Source organism: Pimephales promelas, chromosome 21 (assembly GCF_988280905.1).
Source record: "Pimephales promelas chromosome 21, fPimPro1.hap1.1, whole genome shotgun sequence".
Taxonomy (NCBI): domain Eukaryota; kingdom Metazoa; phylum Chordata; class Actinopteri; order Cypriniformes; family Leuciscidae; genus Pimephales; species Pimephales promelas.
In genome coordinates this window covers 8296919-8318537 of record NC_142789.1, presented here as the reverse complement: position 1 = coordinate 8318537, position 21619 = coordinate 8296919, and the positions used below count along the sequence as shown (strand labels likewise).

Below are 21619 nucleotides of genomic sequence, written 5' to 3'. Positions count from 1 at the left end.
GCCTATCTGATATTGTTTGGTCACCTATCTGCTATAGTTTGGTATTATGTTTGGTCAATGTTTAAGCATGCACTAGCATATGGATAACTTCAGAGCTAACAGCCACACGTTTGATTGAATGGGGTTTCTAAAGAAATACATTAATCTCAAAACAGCTGGATTTCCTGTAGTTTGACCCTACACCACAAGCCTAAGTAAAAACACAATGAAGGTGTTTAAATTAAATATCAGCAAAATCTTTTGATGGTGTCAAGGAGCTTTTGTAACATCTACTTGCGTCAGAACGATTTTTGTCAAAAGGTGTTGAATTACTAATTCAAAAAAAAAAAAAAAAGGCTGACATCCTAAATCTGCAGGACTCCTGCATGGCAGATCTTGATGAGGTGTCTTTGTTGCTTTGTGAAATGGGCTATCTGCGGGGTATCTACTCAGCGAGAGGTGACGTGGCCCGTCTCGGAGAGCTAAGAAAGCGTGAGCCGGATGAGCTTCTGCTGCTACAGTTACTGCTGCTAAGGTTACGGCTGATACAGTAAATTCATTGATTTAGTCCACCCTCCCACCAAACCCCCCTCTGACGCTCAGTTGTGATGTAAATATTATCTTACGGTCCTCTCCTAAGCGATCACCTTTCTGAGGGAGATTAACATCCGAGCGGGGCAGCTCTATTAAGAGCCCAGCAAGGGGTGGCTGTGTGTGCTGTCATCTCTCTCTGTTGCTGCCATCTTTCTTAAACCGTTTGTCTGCGCTGACGCTGAGGCACTAATGTTGTGTGTCTTACACACTGTAATGTGCAAAGCTGTACCCAAAACAATTTTTTTTTTTTTTTTTTTTTTTTTTTTTGCAGTATCGTAGCTGGCAGCAGACTGAACGAATTCTTTTGCTGTTATTTGTCATGGATGGAATGCAAAAGAGCATATTATCTTAGGTGAAGAAAACACTCCAGGATTCTTACCTGCTGATAAATGCCAGCGTTAGAAATTGTTCTTCAAAAATCCTGCTGCCCTTTACTCATTCTCATATCGCTCCAAACATATTCCTTTCACAAAAGGTATGCATATCCTATCAAAAGAGCATTGTATAAAAAAACGATTTTTTTATGTGGAAAAAATGTGAACTGGTTTATAAAAAGGTTGAAAAATCATACATAATGCGTAATTAACATTAATTCACAAATGTCTATAATCAGTTTATTTTTTTTAACATATTTGTAGAGTGGTTTGTGTTCAGGGAAGAAGGAGAAGGGGACCGGCGAATGGTCAAACAAATTTGAATCATATAGAATAAACAAATAAAAAAATGAAAGTAAAGTGACAGCCCCTTACGGACGACTGATACTTAAAAATCTCCAGACCTCCAGGCCTGGTCCTGTCGTCACTCCTTCTTTTTTTCATCCAGATCTCCTTCTTTGATACTCGAGGCCCTCACGCCACTGTGCCACCGGTCTCGCTCGGTTTCCCCGGCTCTCGTCCTGCTTGCCACAATAATATTCCTGACAGCGAAATGAATACTACTATGAGGAGAACATTTCTCAATACTAATACAAAGTAATAAAGTAATAATATTATTCCTTGGCTGTATGTTTTATTTAAGATACAGATGATTATTATGATTTATTAACCATCAATAACACTATGACTTGTATAAAATATGATTTTTTTTTCTAGTCTTTTTTGCTATTAAAGTCTATTAATGGCATAGTTCGTTTTGGTACGGTACATATATGCATTACTCATCAAAAGATTTTATAATATTTTTGAAAGAAGTCTCTGAACAAGGCTGGATTTATTTGGTCAAACTTATACAGTGAAAACTGATATTCTAAAATATTATTAGAATTTAAAATAACGTTTCCATTTTATTATATTTTCAAATGGATTTCATTCATTTGATTGCACTGCTGAATTTTTAGCAGCCAATACTCCAGTCTTAAGAAATCACTCTAATATGCTGATTTGGTGCTCAGTTATTTTGTCACATTCAGTTTTAGTTTTGATGGACTCTTACTTTGTATATCGCTGCATTCCTTCAGCCCTGGTTCCTCTTTCTGTGGCTGCGCTCAACTGCTCGGATCAGCCTTGGGCTTCTCAGTCTCCAGCTCTACCTTGGTGTGAGGATTCCCTTGCTCTGCTTTGGACCTCTGAGCCCATACTTTACCTTGGCCCATCAACCAATTGGCTCCGCCTTGGCTCCTCTCTCCCTCAGCTCTATCTGTGGCTGTTATTCTTTTGGTTCCACTGGGCTCACTTGTCCCTTCGTCACTCTGTCTCTGCCACAGACTTCTGGGAATATGTGAGAATATGCAACAGACTTCTCTACCTCGTCCCTCCAACCCTTTCAGCTCTGTTGGGCTCCTCCTTCTCTCTGGCTACTCCTCAGTCCTCACTCATACCGGCTCTGCTCTCAGTCCTCCTTCACCCTAGCTCCACCTCATCCCTCAAACCCTTTCGGCTCTGTTGAGTTCCTCCTTACCTCCTGCTCCTCCTCAGTCCTTACTCACACCGGCTTTGCCTCAGTCCTCCATCACCCTAGCTCCACCTCATCCCTCCAACCCTTTCGGCTCTGTCGAGATCCTCCTTACCTCCTGCTCCTCCTCAGTCCTTACTCACACCGGCTTTGCCTCAGTCCTCCATCACCCTAGCTCCACCTCATCCCTCCAAACCTTTCGGCTCTGTCGAGTTCATCCTTCCCTCCGACTCCTCCTCAGTCCTCACTCACACCAGCCCTGCCTTAGTCCTCCTTCACCCTAGCTCCACCTCGTCCCTCCAACCCTTTCTGCTCTGTCGAGTTCCTCCTTCCCTCCGCCTCCTGCTCAGTCCTCATTCACACCGACTCTGCCTCAGCCCTCCACCTCCCTGGGTCCACCTAGGCTGTTAATTACCTCAGCTATGCCTTGGCCCCCTGGTCCTACGGTGTCTCCTGGTCTTGCCGTCCCTCAGACTGTGCCTGGGTCTCCACCATGCACGACTTCTTCTCTGTCGAGTGGACCCCGGGTTCAGGCCTTACACATAGGTCATCCTCTTCTTGGCTCCACTTCGTCCCTCCAACCCTTTCGGCTCTGTCGGGCTCCTCCTACCGTCTGGCTCCTCGTCAATTCTCACTCACACCGGCTCTGCCTCAGTCCGGCACCCTGGCTCTACCTAAGCTGCTCATTACTTCTGCTCTGCTTTGGCCCCCTAGTCCTACGGTGTCTCCAGGTCTTGCTGTCCCTCTCCACCACGCCCGACTTCACCTCTCTTGGGTGGGCTCTGCCCTTTCTTCGTTACACGTGGGTCATCCTCTTCCTGGCTCCTGTTTGGGTCGATCAAGAGATTCTAACTCCACTCACCATGGTCTTGTCTGCCGCCGGCCGCAGGTTTCCATTTTACTGTATTTTTGATCAAATAGATTAAGCCATGCTAAGCTAAGCTAAGCAAGAGACTTCCTTGAAAAAAAATAAAATAATGTTTTAAACCTTTTATCAGAAGAGTATGTTTCTTAAACTAAAATATGGCACATTATTTATTATTTATTAAGAATATTGTTAGCATTTTTCACTTGTATTTCTTAAATTATTGTTGTTTTTCTGTCCCTTGCAACAAAACATTTCAAATACTGCAGTGCTGTGCATAAAAGTTATGAATGAATATTACCATATATCACTGCGATTGTGCAGATATCATGAGCTGGTCTAATTTCCTGTGCTGTCCATCTCCCCCCCCCCACCAACCCCCACCAACCCCCACCCCCACCGTTCCAGAGAAAATAACTCTGGCATCTGATGAATTAGCTTGTGTTGGCAGGAATGAGACAGATTATACTAATGCACGGAAAGACATTCTATTGCTCAATTATCTCTAATTAACTGCTCAAATCAGTCTGAATGGTTATAAATGATTTAATTCAAACAAATATATAAAGCAGAATGCGAAGCTTTGGTTTGCATGTGTTTAGATCGTGCCATTATTCCATCCAAAGCAAACCAAACAAAGCAGATCTGATGCATATAAAACATACATAAAATGCGCACTCATTGCACTGGGTAATGACAGAATGAAAGGGGCTAACAATATATTTCCATTTAGTGATGATTTTTTTCTCAGTCAGCTGTCAAAGTGTTAGCACTTGAAAAGATTCCTCGTGCAAAGATAAATAAGTGCTGATAACTAAGTGGTGAAGTCTGTCTGCATCATCACTGGTGGTTCTGTTACATTCTCTGAAAGGAAGGACCCAAAAGCAGAAAAATCTATTTATTGCAACTCGCATATAAACAATGCGAGCTGCTGGGCAATTGGTTGAGGGAAATTCAAATTGGATGGTGTTGAAATCCAGATCAGTCCATCAGCAAATAAGACGAACAGAGATCAAACAAGGAGCAGATAGAACTAGAGAAATCCAAACTCACATTCAAGATTACGCTGTCGCTGATAGAACAGCAAGACAATCCAAGCAGGCAATTAATGTAGTGAGGGAAAATCCAGACTCCAAAACCAGAACCAGGTCAGATGATCAAAACCCGATGGAGAGGGTGCAAACAAGCAACCGAAATACAACTGGGCAGAAGAGAAAAACGAAACAAAACAAAACATAACCAACAGGGATCCCAAACTTAAAGGGGGGGTTGATTGCATTTTAAATAGTGTGTAATGTTGCTTTTGGTGCATGAACAGTATCTACAAAGTTGCAGCACTGAAAGTTCAGTGTAAGCAGAGATATCGTCTTTTAAAAATCAGGAAGTGTATTGCCTACAAAAACGACTGGATTGGGACTACAGCTGGGTTTTAGACGTCACTAACCCACACATTTGCATCAACCCTCCCTCCGGAAAATGCAAAAAAGGGCGTGTGCATATTTCTGCGGCTCGTCGAGTGTGTTATGTTCACCAGCTGTCAGGTCTTCTGTGTTCAAGCTTCCCACAGACGCTGTACTTCGTCAACAATGGATACAATTTATTTTTGATTATGTTCCTGAAAATGACGAGCGTAATTTAGCTCTCTGTGCTCTCTATTCTGTGCTCCTTGTGTTTTATTTTATTTTTTTCAAATGCCAGCGCTGGCTTTATGGCCACTAGGCTACTAGTCATGCTATTTTGTGTCTACGACAAAGGCGTACAAACATTATGGACCTGAATTTTGTATAAGTACTAATGTTTTAAAATTATTTTTCATGTATACATGCTTTATGACGTTATTTTTGATTTGATCAAAAACATAAACTAATGCCAACGCTGTTTGAGTATAACATTAGTAGCCAGTCAGTTGCTATTGTTGCCAGTAAGATGCTATTGTGTATACAGTTAAAAAATGTAGCAAACTATCATTCAGAAACGTTCAGTAAGAGCCGTGTGTGGTGAGGTTCTGCTCAACTCTCCTCATCGCCGCTCTCTCGGTTTGATTCTGCCTCAAACTGATACTGCAGTATCTACCATTATTTACATTTGGACCGGAGCGCAGTCAGACACTAGAGGTCTTCACGGGTCCAAAAATTCATGCCCGACCCGGAAGAGACCCGTAATGTGCTACACCGAACCGACCCGGACCCGTCGTTCATTTCAAAAGTTGGACCCGGACCCGTGCAGACCCGAGAAATGTCATAAATGTACTGCCCGGACCCGACCTGGACCCGTCTATTATTTGAAAACTGGACCCGAACCCGGCAGGAAGACACAAACCCGACTGGACCCGATTGTCACATGTTATTTCACACGAGTTGCGAAAAATAAAACTTTTTTTCTTACCAAATTTTAGTAGTTGTCGTCTCACTTCCTGACGTTATCTGACTGACAGTGATGCATTACAATCCACCGACAAGAAAGTTCTATCCATGTTATTTCTCTCGTTTTTCCAAGCTTAATCCACTCATTATTTCAGCTTTAAAAGTCCACTTGATGTCACGGTGATGGATGAAAAATGCAGCCTTCCACATATGCACATTCTGACTCGAGTTAACTCGCATAATAACTTTAACTGTTTGCTCTTTTGAACTATAATAACGATTGCTTGTTCAGCTTGATCATATCTGTCCTCTCTGCTCTTCATTGAGTCTGAATCTGACCACCAAAACTTTAAGATTAAACAAGACGGTTCATTTATATTATTATAAACATTGGAGAAAATGCAAAGCGCGGTTTGGCGGAAGCTCTGCTCTGGTTGCCATAGAAACATGACACGCGCTTGAGATTGCACTCCAATCGCACGTGTATTACCAGCCCGTTCTCAGCACGTGTCATATTAACGATAACGGGTGCCATGTGAGTAGTATTTGAGGCCGACGGGTCTCGGGTGCACAGTGAAGACCTCTATCAGACACGTTTCGCCCGTAAAGGTAATGGGCGTTAACCATCCTGACAACGTCAAGTCAAGTCACATTTATTTATATAGCGCTTTTCACAATACAGATTGTATCAAAGCAGCTTCACACTGATAACATGAAAGTAGCACAACACAGATCAACAACATTGCTAAACACTAAATAATCCCAACTGAGCAAGCTCAAAGCAAGGCGACAGTGGCAAGGAACCAAACTCCATCAGATTGGATGGAGTAAAAACCTTGGGAGAACCCAGGCTCAGTCGGGGGCCAGTTCTCCTCTCGCTTACATTCATATTGTTTAAATATAAATATTAAATATAAATATTGTTTATGAATCAAACGGCGCCATAACATATCGCAGGCGTTGAGTCGTCTCTTCACAGGCGTTGAGTCGTCTCATCACAGGCGTTGGGGCATCCGTAATCCCCGTGAGAGGCTGGACACAAAACTGGACCTGACGAACGCCATTTTTCTCGGGACAAGCGTCCCGAGATAACAGCAGAAAGACAACGTGAGCAACAGTTTAGCCAATCACCACACACCAGCCCAAACTAACCAATCTGAGCCCACTGCCTGTTTCTGAGGGAGTGGTTTCATAGACTCAGGAAGTCGACCGGTCGTTCGGGGGACAGAGGAGACCGCGGCTTACAATAAAGGTGAAATTTATGAAAAATAAGATTTAAAAAAAAGAAAAAACACGAATAAATGTTATATTGCACCCCATAAACACAACCATGCAAATAAAAAAAGCAGTAAATCCCCCTTTAACAAAATAACGGCAAAAGAGGCTGGAGACACAAAACACACTGGCAGAGAATAGGAGTAAACAAATTATATATATATATATATATATATATATAGCAGAGAAATCAAGAGACAAAGAGAAACAGGTGAGGGATAATGAGCAGCCGCACTGATTGCAGCACGTGATCGACTTAGCATGGTGTGGAAAAGACAGAAACCAAACTGCAGTCTTTAATGGCACCACATACCCAACGATATGTGAATTGTCTAGTAATCATTGGCTGTGCTTTGAAAGCTCATTAGCAAACAAGATCAAAGTTGCAATTGTTTGAACTTTGAACGTCGCATGACCTGCATGCAGCGCTTCACTCCATAGTGGTCATCATTTACTCACCCTCATGTTGTTCCAAAACCAACTGATTTTCTCCCTGGTATAAAAATTGTAAGATTTGTTTTCCATGCTCTTTTCCCATCATTACAATGAGCGGACATTGGACTACTTGCACTGAGCTTCGTGACGCACTTCCGTTTGGAAACAACATAGGCTATCACTTATTTCCGGTTACGTTTACTTTCAATGTACTTCCGTCAATGAGTTGAACAAACACCACCTAAAATGAGTGTCTGTAATAAGATTTTAGATTTTAGACATTTTTATTGACAGAAGAAGAGATATTCTGATGTTTACCGTGTGCAGAATTTTCAATACTCATCGGAACATTAAGTTTAAATCCAAACCAAGCCAATAGGAGAAAGCCGTGGCTGTTAAAAAATATGCCATTATTTCACCACAGAGTGTCAGTGTTCGTCTACACTAGTGACTGCGACGCTGAAACATCAGTACGAAACATGAACATTTATTTATTTGGATTAAATATTGTAATCAATAATCATTCAGTGTCGTTTTTCCAATGTCAATCGTTTTACTATTACATGTTCATGCCCAAAATGCTTAATTTATTCAGAGAAGTTGACTGTCATGCTAGCTGCGTGTGTTCTGATCGTAGGTAGGCACCTCGCGATCATTCATTCATTCATTCATCAAACTATTTTAAAAAGACAGGAATAAATCACCAATGCACACTTTTTATTAGTCAAATTCATTAAAAAATGTAAACTCAAGTATAGAATATAAGTAGGCTAATACTGTTGTTATAATGAGAAGACAGAAGACTACTGCAGGTTAGTGGATAAATATATTTAGCCTATTTATTATTCAGAATCGAACAGTTAGAAAGAAAATATATTTATAGGAACATTTCTGCAGGCTCAAGATAATTAATACAGAGATCGTTATTCATTGTTTTAATCAATTGGCATCCATAAAACATAGTGATAATCTGCATTCTCATGTATGGACGTGCGATGAAGTAGAACGCGGAAGTATTTGTGACAGTAGTCCATTAAGTTGTCTCTTTCTTAGGGGACTTGGAACCCGCCTTTAATACCTAGACACTTTCAAACTAAAAAAAACAAACAAAAAAAAACAATTATAAATAGAAATATCAATATAATATCAATATAAAATTCAAGTTCCTTGAATTCATTGACTTTCAGTTCAGATTCAGTTTAAACGTACAGTATGCGATTTTTGGCCACCAGGGGTCACTTATTTAAAATAATAACAAAAGACGTACTTTGATGACGTCGGGAAAGAGCGTGAGCTCACGGGAGTTGTTGTCGCTGTCAATGACAACCAGCTCAGCTCATGGCATGACATCATCGTTTCAATAAATATACGGATATACAGCATCTCTCTGTAGATTTAGCTTGTCAAGAAGCTTTAAATGCAACCCCAATGTTTACCTGTCATGCTTTTTCTCCTGTCCCAAACCCTTCTCGGGTCATATTTTTCACCCGTACGTTTGAGCTTTACTGAGCTGGCTGTAGCAGGTCCATAACTATAATACAGACGAATATAAATGTTTATATTACGCTCCTTCAATGAATGACCTATTTTAGAACATTTTTCATATATAGGGCGCACCGGATTATAAAGCACATAAGATACTGCAGTCAAACGTTTGACTGGGTTTGCGTTATGCATCCACTATGTGCTAAAGGCTAAAGGGAATGACTGTAGTGAGTGCGCGGCGCCGGAGGTGAGGCGTTTATTTAGTAAGCATGAGCGCGCTGAAGCGGGCACGTAACTTTCGCAGCCTGACTCATATGAGTATTCAATGTGTGCAGCTCGCTAACTGCAACAGTTGGCTGTTTTGAATGAGACGACCCGGTTACTGTGAACGGGGAGCGCTTTATATGCGCAAGCATATAAGCGCTCGTGAGCGGGCACGTGATTTACACACATAAAAATACGTACTTACTTTTTTTTCTTCGTCATTTTCTTTTCTTTATTGGCGGTAGTCCAGTGTTCCCCTTTGTGTTTGGCGGGTTTCGCCGGGTTCCGCAAGGAAGTTAGAAAATAAAGGAGTCAAAGGTTATATGACGCCATAGACGGGCGACGAAACGGAAATAAAGAAACGTCCCGTGTCTTCGAATTAAACTATAAATTTCTCTGTATTTGAAAGTTGGTGGAAACTGTCGGGATAATGTAAGTACACATCTAATAGAAATATATAACATAGATACAGTTATTTTTGCTATTTTTAAAGCAGAAAAAATACATATTGTGGCTTTAAGATAACACACAAAATGCATTTAAAAAAAAAAAACTGATTTTGGATATCAGACAAAACTGCAGACAGTTTTTGATACCAAACTAAATGGATGGCTTCTCACTGGATCTGGTAAAGAGGCTGGATCCAATATGTACGTGGATGTGGAGATTCTCTCTAATATTTCTGCTTAATAATGCCTGATTTTTGACCAAAATTGTTATTTTGAGTCTAACCTTTTTAATGAATTTCTTGAGCTTTTTTACAATGATCATTCACAAATCAGACTGACCTGGTTCTTGAGTCCAGTAAAATAGGCTTTGCATTTAAGAACTCATTGGAAGGGACGGTTTCAGTGAATAATAGTGTACTTTTCTTTCTGTGTCTCACACAAAGCTGTCTTTTAGCTTCGGAAAACTTATATGTTAATATACAGTGTAGTCAACATTTGAGGTGCATCAAAAAAGTTTATCAAAGTTGTCCTAAGACAAGAATGGGTATTGTTCAAAATTTATGTGTAACTTTGATGAAAGGTTTTGATCCACTTCAAATGTTGACTAGTACATGAGGCACTCTATATTCTCAACATCAGTGCCAATTTCGGTTCTTGGGACACTAAGACGGAACTTGTTTTTAATGAGAGCTGATGCCTCTGATTTCACTAATGGTAACAGTTGGTAAAGGTACAGTAATAGTGACCGTTTCTACTGTGGCTTCTCAGTCCCCTTTAAAAGTTGGTGATTGCTTCAGGTTTGGATTTTGAAATTGAAGAAAACAAAATGAAAGCAAAACATCTCTCTCTCTTTTTTCCCCTCTACAGATCAATCGTGCTCCGAGTTTTGGGACAGATCAAAAGATTGACTACGATGTGAAGAAGGGGGCTTTACTCAATGCCTTGAAACTGCTCAACATCAGGTATGAAGCATTACTCTCTCCAGAGTCCCATTAGAAAAAGAAGTGAATGAGTTAATGAGAAAACCCACTCTCCATTGCCAGCTGTCCACCAGTATTTTTTATTTTATTTTATTTTTTTTAAATATTGATTCCTTGATCTCAACAAAAAGTTGTCTGAATCTCTTTGATGGGTCCTCATGCATTTGTTTTTTTCTGTTTGATTTAAGATTTAAGAATAAAAAAGAATTTTGGAGTTTTTGTTTATTGTGCCCAGATTATGTGCAGCATCTGTGGTATTTACAGTATGTTCTGTTGCAATGTGAAGGCCCCAAAAAAGTATTTGGACACTTAAGCCATAAAGTATCTGAAAGTCACTGCTTTGCATAAAATTATATTGAAACAAGTGGCATTTGCAAACAAATGGTGATAGGCCAACCTTTTTTTTTCTTTTCTGGGCTATCTATCTTTTTCACAGAACTAACTGAGACATTTTTTTTTTTTTTTTTTTGCTGTGACCCTTACGCAACAGATATCAAGATGCTATTTAGTAGATGTATGGGGTTCATACAGGTTTAAAGACAAATTTAAAGTAGGGCTGTGCAAAAGTTAATTGCGATTAATCGCATCCAAAATAAAAGTCTGTGTTTACATAATATATTTGTGTGTGCTGTATATACGTAATTATTTTGTATATATAAATACCTATGCATGCATGTATATATTTAAGAATTATTTGTGCTATTAATTAATTAAATTCTGTATATATTTATAAATACATAATCTATATTATATAAATATAAATATTTTAGATATGAATAACACATTTTCTTAAATATATACATGCATGTGTGTGTATTTATATATACAAAATAATTATATACAGCACACACAAATATATTATGTAAACACAGACTTTTATTTTGAATGCGATTAATCGCAATTAATTTTTGCACAGCCCTAATTTAAAGACCACAAAATGTCACAATATTTTGGTCTTCATTTTGAATAAGATTTCATTTGTTTTTGTAAAAACAAAAAATCTTGTAAAAACAAAAAATCAAAGCAAATCTCATTTGCTCTGGATTGTTTGGGACCACTGTATTTTTGTTTGAATTTAAAGAAACATTATTGGTTGAAGCACTAGCGACAGGATATTTGGGAAAAATGAATATTATTTTTGCCTAAAATTGTCAAGTTGCCTAAAGATGTCTTTCAATAAAATGGGACTACTTTTTTAGGATGAAGTTCTTGTTAATAGTTACTTGTTGTAGTTCTTATGTGTAACGAAGATGTGTATATGTGTAAAGAATAATGTGAAGTGTCAGGTTTACTGAAAGTAAATGGTTATGAAATAAGTTAAAAGAAATGGATATATCAAGGTGAGCAAATTATTTTGTCCCACTCGTCTCAGACATATAATATTTATAGTTTTATAGTTATAATTTTTAAATAATTACAATAATTATATATGTTTTTAATATACTGTATGATTGCCCCATAGACCTAAGTTATTTACTGGAAATACTGAGGGTAATGCATTTTCTTCAAACTGAAGGATGAATCATAATGTTTTTTTTTAATTGTTTTTTTTTATATTTAACATAAAATATTCATTTATATGTGTGTGTGTGTGTGTGTGTGTGTGTGTGTGTGTGTGTGTGTGTGTGTGTGTGTGTGTTTATATGAAAGTGTTTGCTTGTGCGTATACTTGCCTGACTGACTGCCCGTGTACATCTGTGCGTGTATAGTTGTATAGTTGTTTGTCAGTATGCGGGGTATCCGGTGATTGATTACCATAGACCTGGCCTTCAAATCCCAGGTCCACCCTTTGTACTAAATATACCAGAGTGACCCAACAATGGTCATAGGAAACAACAGCAGACCAACTCAATACAGCAGTGGATCAGGTTTCAAGGATGCATTGCTACCATTCTGTCGCAGTGGTTTTCTTGGAAGTCTCCACAGATTGTCCCAACTGATCCAGCTGAGCTTTTCCCAGTAACATATCAAAGCAACTCCTGTGTTATTTCCCCAGCAGTGGCTGGACAAATCCAATAACTCAGAGAGAAGTGTGAAAGTCGTATCAATAAAACGAGAGGGTTCCCCAGTGGTTCAGGAGCCCACTGACCCTGAGTGGTCACTTTCAACAGCAAATTTGAAGGGCCAGTGAGCGATGAAATCTTGAAGTGCTGAATGCTGTCAAGTCGAGTGATGTATGGAGTCTTGGAGTCTGTCAGGTTTTCGGCTGGGAGTTTAGGCTACTTTGAGTGCTATTACTTGAGCATTTCCTGTTTTTTTTATTTATTTATTTATTTTTTTTACCCAGAGCGAGTGATAAACGACGGAATCTGGCCCAGCAGAAAGCAGAAGCCCAGCGACGGCTTTATGGACAGGGATCAACGCGGAAACTGACGGCCGGATCATCGGACTGGGAGAAACAACGCCACCAACTTGAGCGCAGAAGAGAGGAACTGGTATGACCCATTCAGCTGTTAGAAAGCAACATTTTATTAGGTCATGTTTCAGCTTAAGAAGCAAAATGATGTTTTGATGTCAGAGACTTGCCAGTGTTTTGTCTAATTTGTCACAACCTCCAAAACTAAAAAAAAAGGTAGTTTTTTTTGAATGAATAGAAATGAATAGTTGACTTTAAAATGAGAATTTTGTGTTCAGCAGAAGAAAGAAATTCTCACACAGGTTTAAATAAATGAAGACAGAATTATCATTTTAAAGTTAACTATCCCTTTAAGTATTCATATTTCAAAATGCAGAAATACAGACAAAGCATGTTTTCAGAGTAAGTTCTTTGAAGCTTTGTGCACCAGTCCTTGATTGGTCTTTCGATCAACTTTTTTATTAAATGAAGAGATGAATGAGGTTGAGATGACTGCAGGTGGGTGGTATTTTCAAAGGGCAAAGCTAGATGCAAAAGAGGAGTGAGATTTGGGGATTGGGGGCTGAGCGAATATGCCTGTACCAGCATTTAACAGAGATCAGTGACTATTATAGAAGACACCCTGCTGCGCCAACTCAAATTGACCAGCTGACCTTTCCGCAATTATAGTTTTTGATGTATTAAAATGGTACAGTGGGAGTTAAATCTATATGAATTATGAATAAGCCCCCTGTATTAACAAGTGTAGAGGAGAGACTGTTATACACGCCTGCTAACTCTCAGACTTCATTAAGGTGCCTCGTAATATGGGAAACGTGTCATCCAGTGACATTGTTATTCAGTTTTGTGTGGCTATATTACACTGCAGGATAGCACCAGCAGAAACAGGGCATGAGTTCTTTGTCATTCTTCCTACTTCTCACCACTTATTCACTCGTGTTGTGCTTTCAGAAAGAAAGACTGGCCCAAGTACGCAAGCAGGTCTCCAGGGACGAGCACGAAAAGCGCCACCTGGGGAACTACAGGTAGGGAAGCCGCTTTGACGATTGTTATCCTGTAAGAATGCCCGCTTACTCCTGTGGAGTCTCTTGTGGCTTGGTTTGGGATATGAGATGGTATGAAACAATTTCTTGGGCTATCATGTGAGGAAAAAGCAAGGACAAAGGTTGTTTCTAAGACTTAAACAATTCTGCCTTCATAGGCTGAAAAATAAGGTAGTAAGGCACCAAGGCATGTCTGAATCCAGTGTTTAGGGAACATTTTGTTTATGAACATTCCCCCATTCGTGTTTTTCAGTGATTGGACCAAAAATAAATTATATATATATATATATATATATATATATGAGAGAGAGAGAGAGAGAGAGAGAGAGAGAGAGAGAGAGAGAGAGAGAGAGAGAGAGAGAGAGAGAGAGAGAAATCTGTGCAACCACATTAAAGGCCATGTCATGCAGAAATAAATGTTTTTGCATTTATACTTATACTAATTTTACACTAAAAAGTAGTTACACTATAAGTCATGGGAAACATTAATAGAACAGAATACCATTCATTCATTCATCCACAAGAAAAATGACGTATATAATGACATAAAAATACTGCACTCATGACCAGTAATTTGAGAGCCCTGGTGCAGAAACACCAAAAGTTGCCAGTATTTTTATATATTCTTTCAGACAAGGAGATTGCTTTCTTCAGAACATTAAACAACTCCAAGTTGCTCCTTTAATGACTACTAATGTTTTGTAAAGAAGCCAAATTCCTCAGCAGCCAAATGCTTCTTGCATTTTATTACTCTTGTCAGTTACATTCAAATTCACCAGGATCTTTCAAACGAAGATTTAATTAACCTGACCTCATGTTACATTTACATTCAGACACCCAGGATCTTTCAAAAGAAGATTTGATTAACCTGACCTCATTACAGAAGCATGTCAACTAACCATTTGTATTTACGGAAGGGGTAGGGTGGTTTCTTCACAGTGAAACTGCACCATTTAGCATTATGCTGAATTTTACATACCACGAGTCACTTTGAATTGCAACATATCGCTCCTTAATACGGAGAGCCTCCATGTCAGAGGAGGAGGCATACAGAAAAATAGAGGAGGCATACAGAAAAATACCTATTTTTAAATAGGTCATTTTATGTTTATGTGTGTAACTGCTGTTCTGTTCAACTCTATATAAAAACACCCCAAAAGATGCTGAAACATGAAAAAAAGAAGAAAAAAATAGTGTTTGAGGTTTGTGGGTCAAACCCAGATTTCAACGTGCCATATGCCGAAGACTAAGCCCACTTACTCTTACTAGATTACTTTTCCCACATAACTTTGTTCATCGTGCTTGTAGCTCTTAATGGATTTGGGGTGGTTTATCGTCTGATCTGAACATTTACATTACTTGAGCTTTTGATTACATTGATGCCGGAATCCAAAAGAGCAGTTTTAAATGTCACACGCCAAGTGAGTATTAGTTTATTAGATGGACATGTGGGAGGTATAACATGGCACTTGCTCCACCTCCACTATTTATTTAGATTGAGGCACCTTTTATTTTGATCAGAGGTTCTCAAATGGTGGGTTAGTCTGTTCTAAAATAGGAAAGAACGATGCTAAATGCAAAAAAAATAATAAAAAAAAAATAAAAATAAAATAGAACTAACAATGTAATCATGCTAAGTAGTGATAGCAAAATAAATGGGCTTATTACACAGTTTTATGGAATATGCTGAATGGTAAAATGTTCAACGCTGTGTCAGTTCCATGCCTCTTGTATCACTCTGTGGTCTTTTTGCTCTCACATAATAACATTACTTTAACTCAGTTCTTTATATTTAAGGTTCATTTATTTGGTAAGTAGCTAGGATAATAATCAGGATAATTCTTGCAGTCTGACAGTCATTATTGCAGAATAAACCACTTTAGGATGGTACAAAATCATCTTATGATCTCTACATTATGCCTTACATTATCAACATTTAAAGGGATACTCCACTTTTTTTTGGAAATAGGCTCATTTTACAACTCCCCCAGAGTTAAACAGTTTAGTTTTACCATTTTTGAATCGATTCAGCTGATTTTCTGATATTTAGAACAATATCAGTAACCAGACAGTTTCTGGTCTCATTGACTACCATAGTAGGAACACTCCATAGGGACAAATACATGTGTGACTCGTTAAGCTAATAGTAATAATAGCTAACAGTAATATAATTTTTAGCCTGTTGGTTGTTCAATCTAAACTGGTAAATCACATCTATGCTGTTGTTTCTGTTTGTATAGAATTGTGTTCTGTTGGTCTATTCATGGTTATATGGTAACACTTTACAATGGTAATGGTAAATGGACTGCATTTATATAGAGCTGGTAAGTCCCGCCCCTTCAGCTAGCCCCGCTGGACCTCTAGGTTGAAAAATCGCCAATGCAAGTGAATGAGAGAAAATAATTATTTTCTAATCCCGTTTGAATTTTGCAATGAATGTGAACATATGTTGTCTGTGAATTTTTTTTAATAACGTTTCGTGTAAAGAATGCTACAATTTAGCGGGTAGAATTTTCATACGGTTAGACTTTGTGTGAGAGCACTTTGTGGACTATAATAACTCTTTCGACGTGTTTGATATACAGTACGTCACACCCACCAGCACACGGTGCTGCTAAACATGCCTGTGTCTTTGGTGCACTTCACCGCCTTCTTTCAGGGAAAGGACAAACTAGTTGAGCGTGGTGAAAACCGTGATTTGTGGAGGGAAAATGTGTTATGCGGCGACGTGTAGTCTTTCTCGTTATGTCTATTCCACAACTGCTAGCCAAAGAATCATACAATAAACTGTCAAACTCGTTACATGAGAAATTATATAAATTCACAGACAACATATGTTCACATTCATTGCAAAATTCAAACGGGATCAGAAAATAATTATTTCCTCTCATTCACTTGCATTGACGCTTTTTCAACCTAGAGGTCCACTTGGAGTTTTACGGATGGGCGGGACTTACCAGCTCTATAGCGGTTTCATAGACCCAATGGCCACCAAAGCGCTTTACAATTTGCCTCACACTCACCAATTCATACACCGATGGCGGTGTCAGCCATACAAGGCGCCATCCAGCTCGTCGGGAGCAGCTGGGGTTAGGTGTCTTGCTCATGGACACCTCGACACTTGGTCAGGTGGAACCGGGGATTGAACCACCAACCTTTCGGTTTGTAGACAACCTACATGAACCACTGAGCCATAATACTTTATTAATCTTAGTTAATGTTAGTATTGTATTTTTGCTAGTTGTATGCAGTTGTATTTTTATCAGCTAACAATACTGCATTAATAAATACTGAATTCATGTAAAGTGTTCCAGTAATATTAATGAATTTAAAGTGTTTTTTGTTTTTTTTTGCAAAAATTTTGGTACTGTAGAGTGTTACCATCTGATGTCTTATATAAAATCTGGGTCCTGAAGCAAAGCCAGTTTGCTGGTTTTGATTATATACACAACCCAATATGGCGCTGATCTGAAGATCCATCACACAGATATAGACACAGGTTTACACGTCTCTGGCTTTTGTTTAGTCTTAACGTCTAATTTAAAGACAAGTTTATTAATCATTAGTATATACACAGCATTAATGGACAAATGCATGTGTGAAAAGAACGATTGAGGTTTGTTTAAGTGATTAGAAAAGCAGGCAGACCAGGCTGCTAAATCAGATAATCAGATAAAGGTTTTTCTCTTCCTCTCCCTCTCTCTGCACAGATGTATTTACCCCCCAGATGACAAGCTGCTCTTGGAGAAATATGAGAGTCTGCTTTCAGCTGCCTTTCAGACATTCCTCGCTGGGCGAGCAGCTTCACTTCAAAAGGAAATGAATAATCCACTGAAACGAATGAAGGCATGTACCTGAGACGCAACCCAACAGTCTTTTGCTCTTTTCTCCCTGTACCCCCCCCCCCTCCCCCCCTACAACTACTTCTTCCTATACTACTCGGTCTTTTGCATTTAAAATAAGATGAGGAAAAGTATTTTACTCCCTAACTCTTTTTGTGGCCATCTGTTTTTCATTATTGGAGTTTAAGGCAACGATCAGTATTACTATTGCTCATTCAAATAGTTAGGGATTTAAACAATCCATTTGTGCTACAGACATGAATGAAACCTCAAATCATGTGGCTAGTTGAGGAGAGGTGTGTCTTAATACTTTTCTAAGTGATGAGACTTATGATTTATGATTTATTTATTTATGCATGCCTGGCACATAATAAATCTGGCTCATTGACTGACACTATTCTGAGCCATTCATAATCTTGAGACAGTGTTGGGAAAGCTATTTTGAAATTGTAGCTTGTAAAACTACCAGGTATTCATATTTTAGTTTAACTACAGTCAACCTAGCAGTTGGCAACACTACAAGCTTCTAAAAATGTTGCAAATTATACTACATACAGCAAATTACAAGCTGAATTTTCTGGTGCAAAAATAGCAAAGAAAAGAAAAAAGAAGAAAACTAATCATGACATAAAGTTTAAAATAGTCATATTCTGAAGTATAAAGTTGTAATTACAAGATACAAATATGCAGTTGTAAAAAAATGTAATTGTAGTGCAAAGTCTAAAGTCAGTTGTGAGAAATAAAGTCACAGTTGTGAGTGAAGATGTTGCAGTTAGATTCAGAAAGAGTTTTCAATAAGGATCTCAATTAGGCTGACAGCATTAATGATTTACTCTAAAAAACAGTTAATGTAATTGATCATAGCATTAATGGCAACATTTGACTCAATACATTATTTTGTGAAATTATGGTAATTAATATTGTAATTAGGGCTGTCAAGCATTTCCAATTTTTTATCTAATTAATCACAAATTAATCGCACATGAAATTTGATTGAGAAATTACTCCTAAAAGATCATATAAAGTCATTTTTGTGTTAAATTAAAAAATCATAAAACATTACAAAAAGTAGTTATTTAAAGAAATGTTTTAGTTGTTTCAATATAGAATTTATTGGTCACACTCGGGTTGAGGAAGAAGATGAGAAGTGGCAAGCGGATCTTTTAGCCCACTTAACTTTAAGTAAACAACAGAAGAGAGAAATGAATGAGAATCACGTAACGGTGTGTAATCAAACATAACAAACACCACACAATGAACACAGAGGACTGAAGGTCCTATATACACAGGATGATGAACTTAAGTGAAAACAGGTGTGCACAAATTTATAATGTAAAAAATAACCATGACAAAAAGGATGAGCGGGAAGACAGAACACGAAGAAAAGCAAACTAAAAGTCTTTGAAAACGAAACCAAAACAGACTAAACATCATATTATTACACATAAACTTTTAGGCTACAGGGGCCATTTTTTTGTTTTTGTTTTTTGTTGTTGTTTTCAAGCTGCCTCTGAATTAATATTTAGATTAATATTTAGATATATGTATAGTCCAAAACAGTTTGGTTACCAAAATTCTTTGAAATATTTTATTTTATGTTCCCCCCCAAAAAGAAAGTCAGTCATACAGGTTTGAAACTACATGAGAGTGAGTAAATGTAAATAAACAGAATTATTATTTTTTTTTGGCAAATTATTCACAAAATATAAAATTATTTAAATAATACTTTTTTATGAACTGACAGTCAAGTCAAGTTACGTATATGTATATAGCGCTTTTCACAGTATAGATTGCATCAAAGCAGCTTCACAGTATCAATCAAAACATAATAACAATGTTCACTGTAAAAAACTTGGAGTAGGATTTACTTGAAAAAAGCTTGCTAAATTTTCTCACTCAGAAATGGCTAGTAAATTTATAAAGATTTGCCAAGTAAAAACCTAAACATATTTATCAGTAGCTTTAGTTTGAAATCTTTAAGTTAAATTGACTTGAAATATAGAATTAAGTAAACTTTATAAAAATAAGGAATTTTAACTCGGCTAGTAAAAGGTTGATTAATATCGATTTCCTTTGCCTTTGTATTACATTTCACTAAAACAATAATATTGAATTTTATTAGTCATTTATAGTATGTGCTTTACTTAGATCATCTAAGTAATTTATATTGCATCATCAGATGTTAAGCCTCATGTGAATGCAAACTCCTCAATACTTGGTAGACAATACACAATGGCGGTAACATGGGTCGTTTTTGTATTTGAATGTGTCATTTTGAGCAAAAAATGTACTCGAAATGGCCAGTTACTAATACTGACAACAAAAATCAATGATAAAACAGTGTAAATACAGCTGGAAACCAGTGAAAAATGAACCTCATTAATTATTCAAGGTCCAGTGCATGATGGTAACCCCAGTATCAGAAAAGTTGAGTAATTTACTTAATTTTATTGAGTTGATATTTACACTTTCATTTCTACTCACTTAAAGGGGAAATGAAGCGGTGAATCAAGTTTACATGATTTACAAGATGGATTTCCAATATAATCAACAATTATATAAGAAACATTACAAATGTAAACATTTTGAAGAAAAAAAGAAAAAAACTTTGAATCTTTCGCCGCCAGGGTGCCGCCATTGTGCAGGTGACGTCACGGGGTTGGTTGGCTCAAGTTTAACAGGCTCTGGGCATTGAAAATCACGACATCAAACTGTGTTTATACCAGTGTTTTGACCGCGAACGACTAATGTTAGGTACAGATATTAGACAAAAAGACCACATCTCATGTTATATGTTGACAAACTGCACATAGAAACATTGTTCGCGATGTCTGCCGTCAGATATTCCCGTCTCTTCAACACCATGTAAGTTACGTTGCTGTGTAGAACAGTCAGTGGTGGTTTGGGGCGGAGAGCGGGTTTGCAACGCTAACTTACCAGGTGTCAGTGTGGCTGTTGTCCTGCGATGCCCTCCGTGTCGAGATTTGTCCTGCGATGCCCTCCGTGTCGAGTCTGTTTGCGGACTTGTCCGTGTCAGAGTCCATCTGTTGTCAAGAGGTTGATCTTGAGCATGTGTTGCGTGGTCAATTCTGCATCACCGGCGCGCACGTTTACCATGCTGTGCCGGGAGTTAGACGTGTGGAAGCGGCGATGCTTTCCCTGAAGGATGTCAGAGCGGAGACACTTTTTTCTAGTATATGTAGGCTGTAGCTAACGTTACTAGCACTACCAGTGCGAAAATATGGACGTTTCATTTCCCCTTTAACAAATACGTGCTAACTTACATGTTGTTGACGAGACGGGAATATCTGACGGCAGACATCGCGAACAATGTTTCTATGTGCAGTTTGTCAACATATAACATGAGACGTCGTCTTTTTGTCTAATATCTGTACCTAACATTAGTCGTTCGCGGTCAAAACACTGGTCTAAACACAGTTTGATGTCGCGATTTTCAATGCCTGTTAAACTTGAGCCAACCAACCCCGTGACGTCAACTGCACAATGGCGGCGCCCTGGCGGCGAAAGATACAAAGTTTTTTCTGTTTTTCTTCTAAATGTTTACATTTGTAATGTTCCTTATATAATTGTTGATTATATTGGAAATCCATCTTGTAAATCATGTAAACTTGATTCACTGCTTTATTTCCGCTTTAAATTAAGTGCTGATATGGAATTTACTTAGTTTTTTAAATTCTTGCCTGAACTAACTTTTTTCAAGTAAATTACATTGTTTTTTTTTTGTTTTTTTTGTTGTTTTTTTTACTAGTATTTACTTCACCAAAAAATATTTTTTTTA

The 21619-nt window shown here is 38.1% G+C and overlaps 1 protein-coding gene across 2 annotated transcripts in view; it reads left to right on the top strand.

Moving 5' to 3' along the window:
* ttll7 (tubulin tyrosine ligase-like family, member 7) overlaps positions 1-21619 on the top strand; it is a 166435-nt gene that overhangs the window by 94247 nt on the left and 50569 nt on the right. For both annotated transcript variants that reach the window (XM_039653633.2, XM_039653632.2), the window contains exons 10-13: positions 10467-10561; positions 12867-13014; positions 13887-13960; positions 17689-17824. In XM_039653633.2, coding sequence (XP_039509567.2) covers positions 10467-10561; positions 12867-13014; positions 13887-13960; positions 17689-17824 — 453 coding nt within the window. The remainder of the gene's footprint in view (positions 1-10466; positions 10562-12866; positions 13015-13886; positions 13961-17688; positions 17825-21619) is intronic.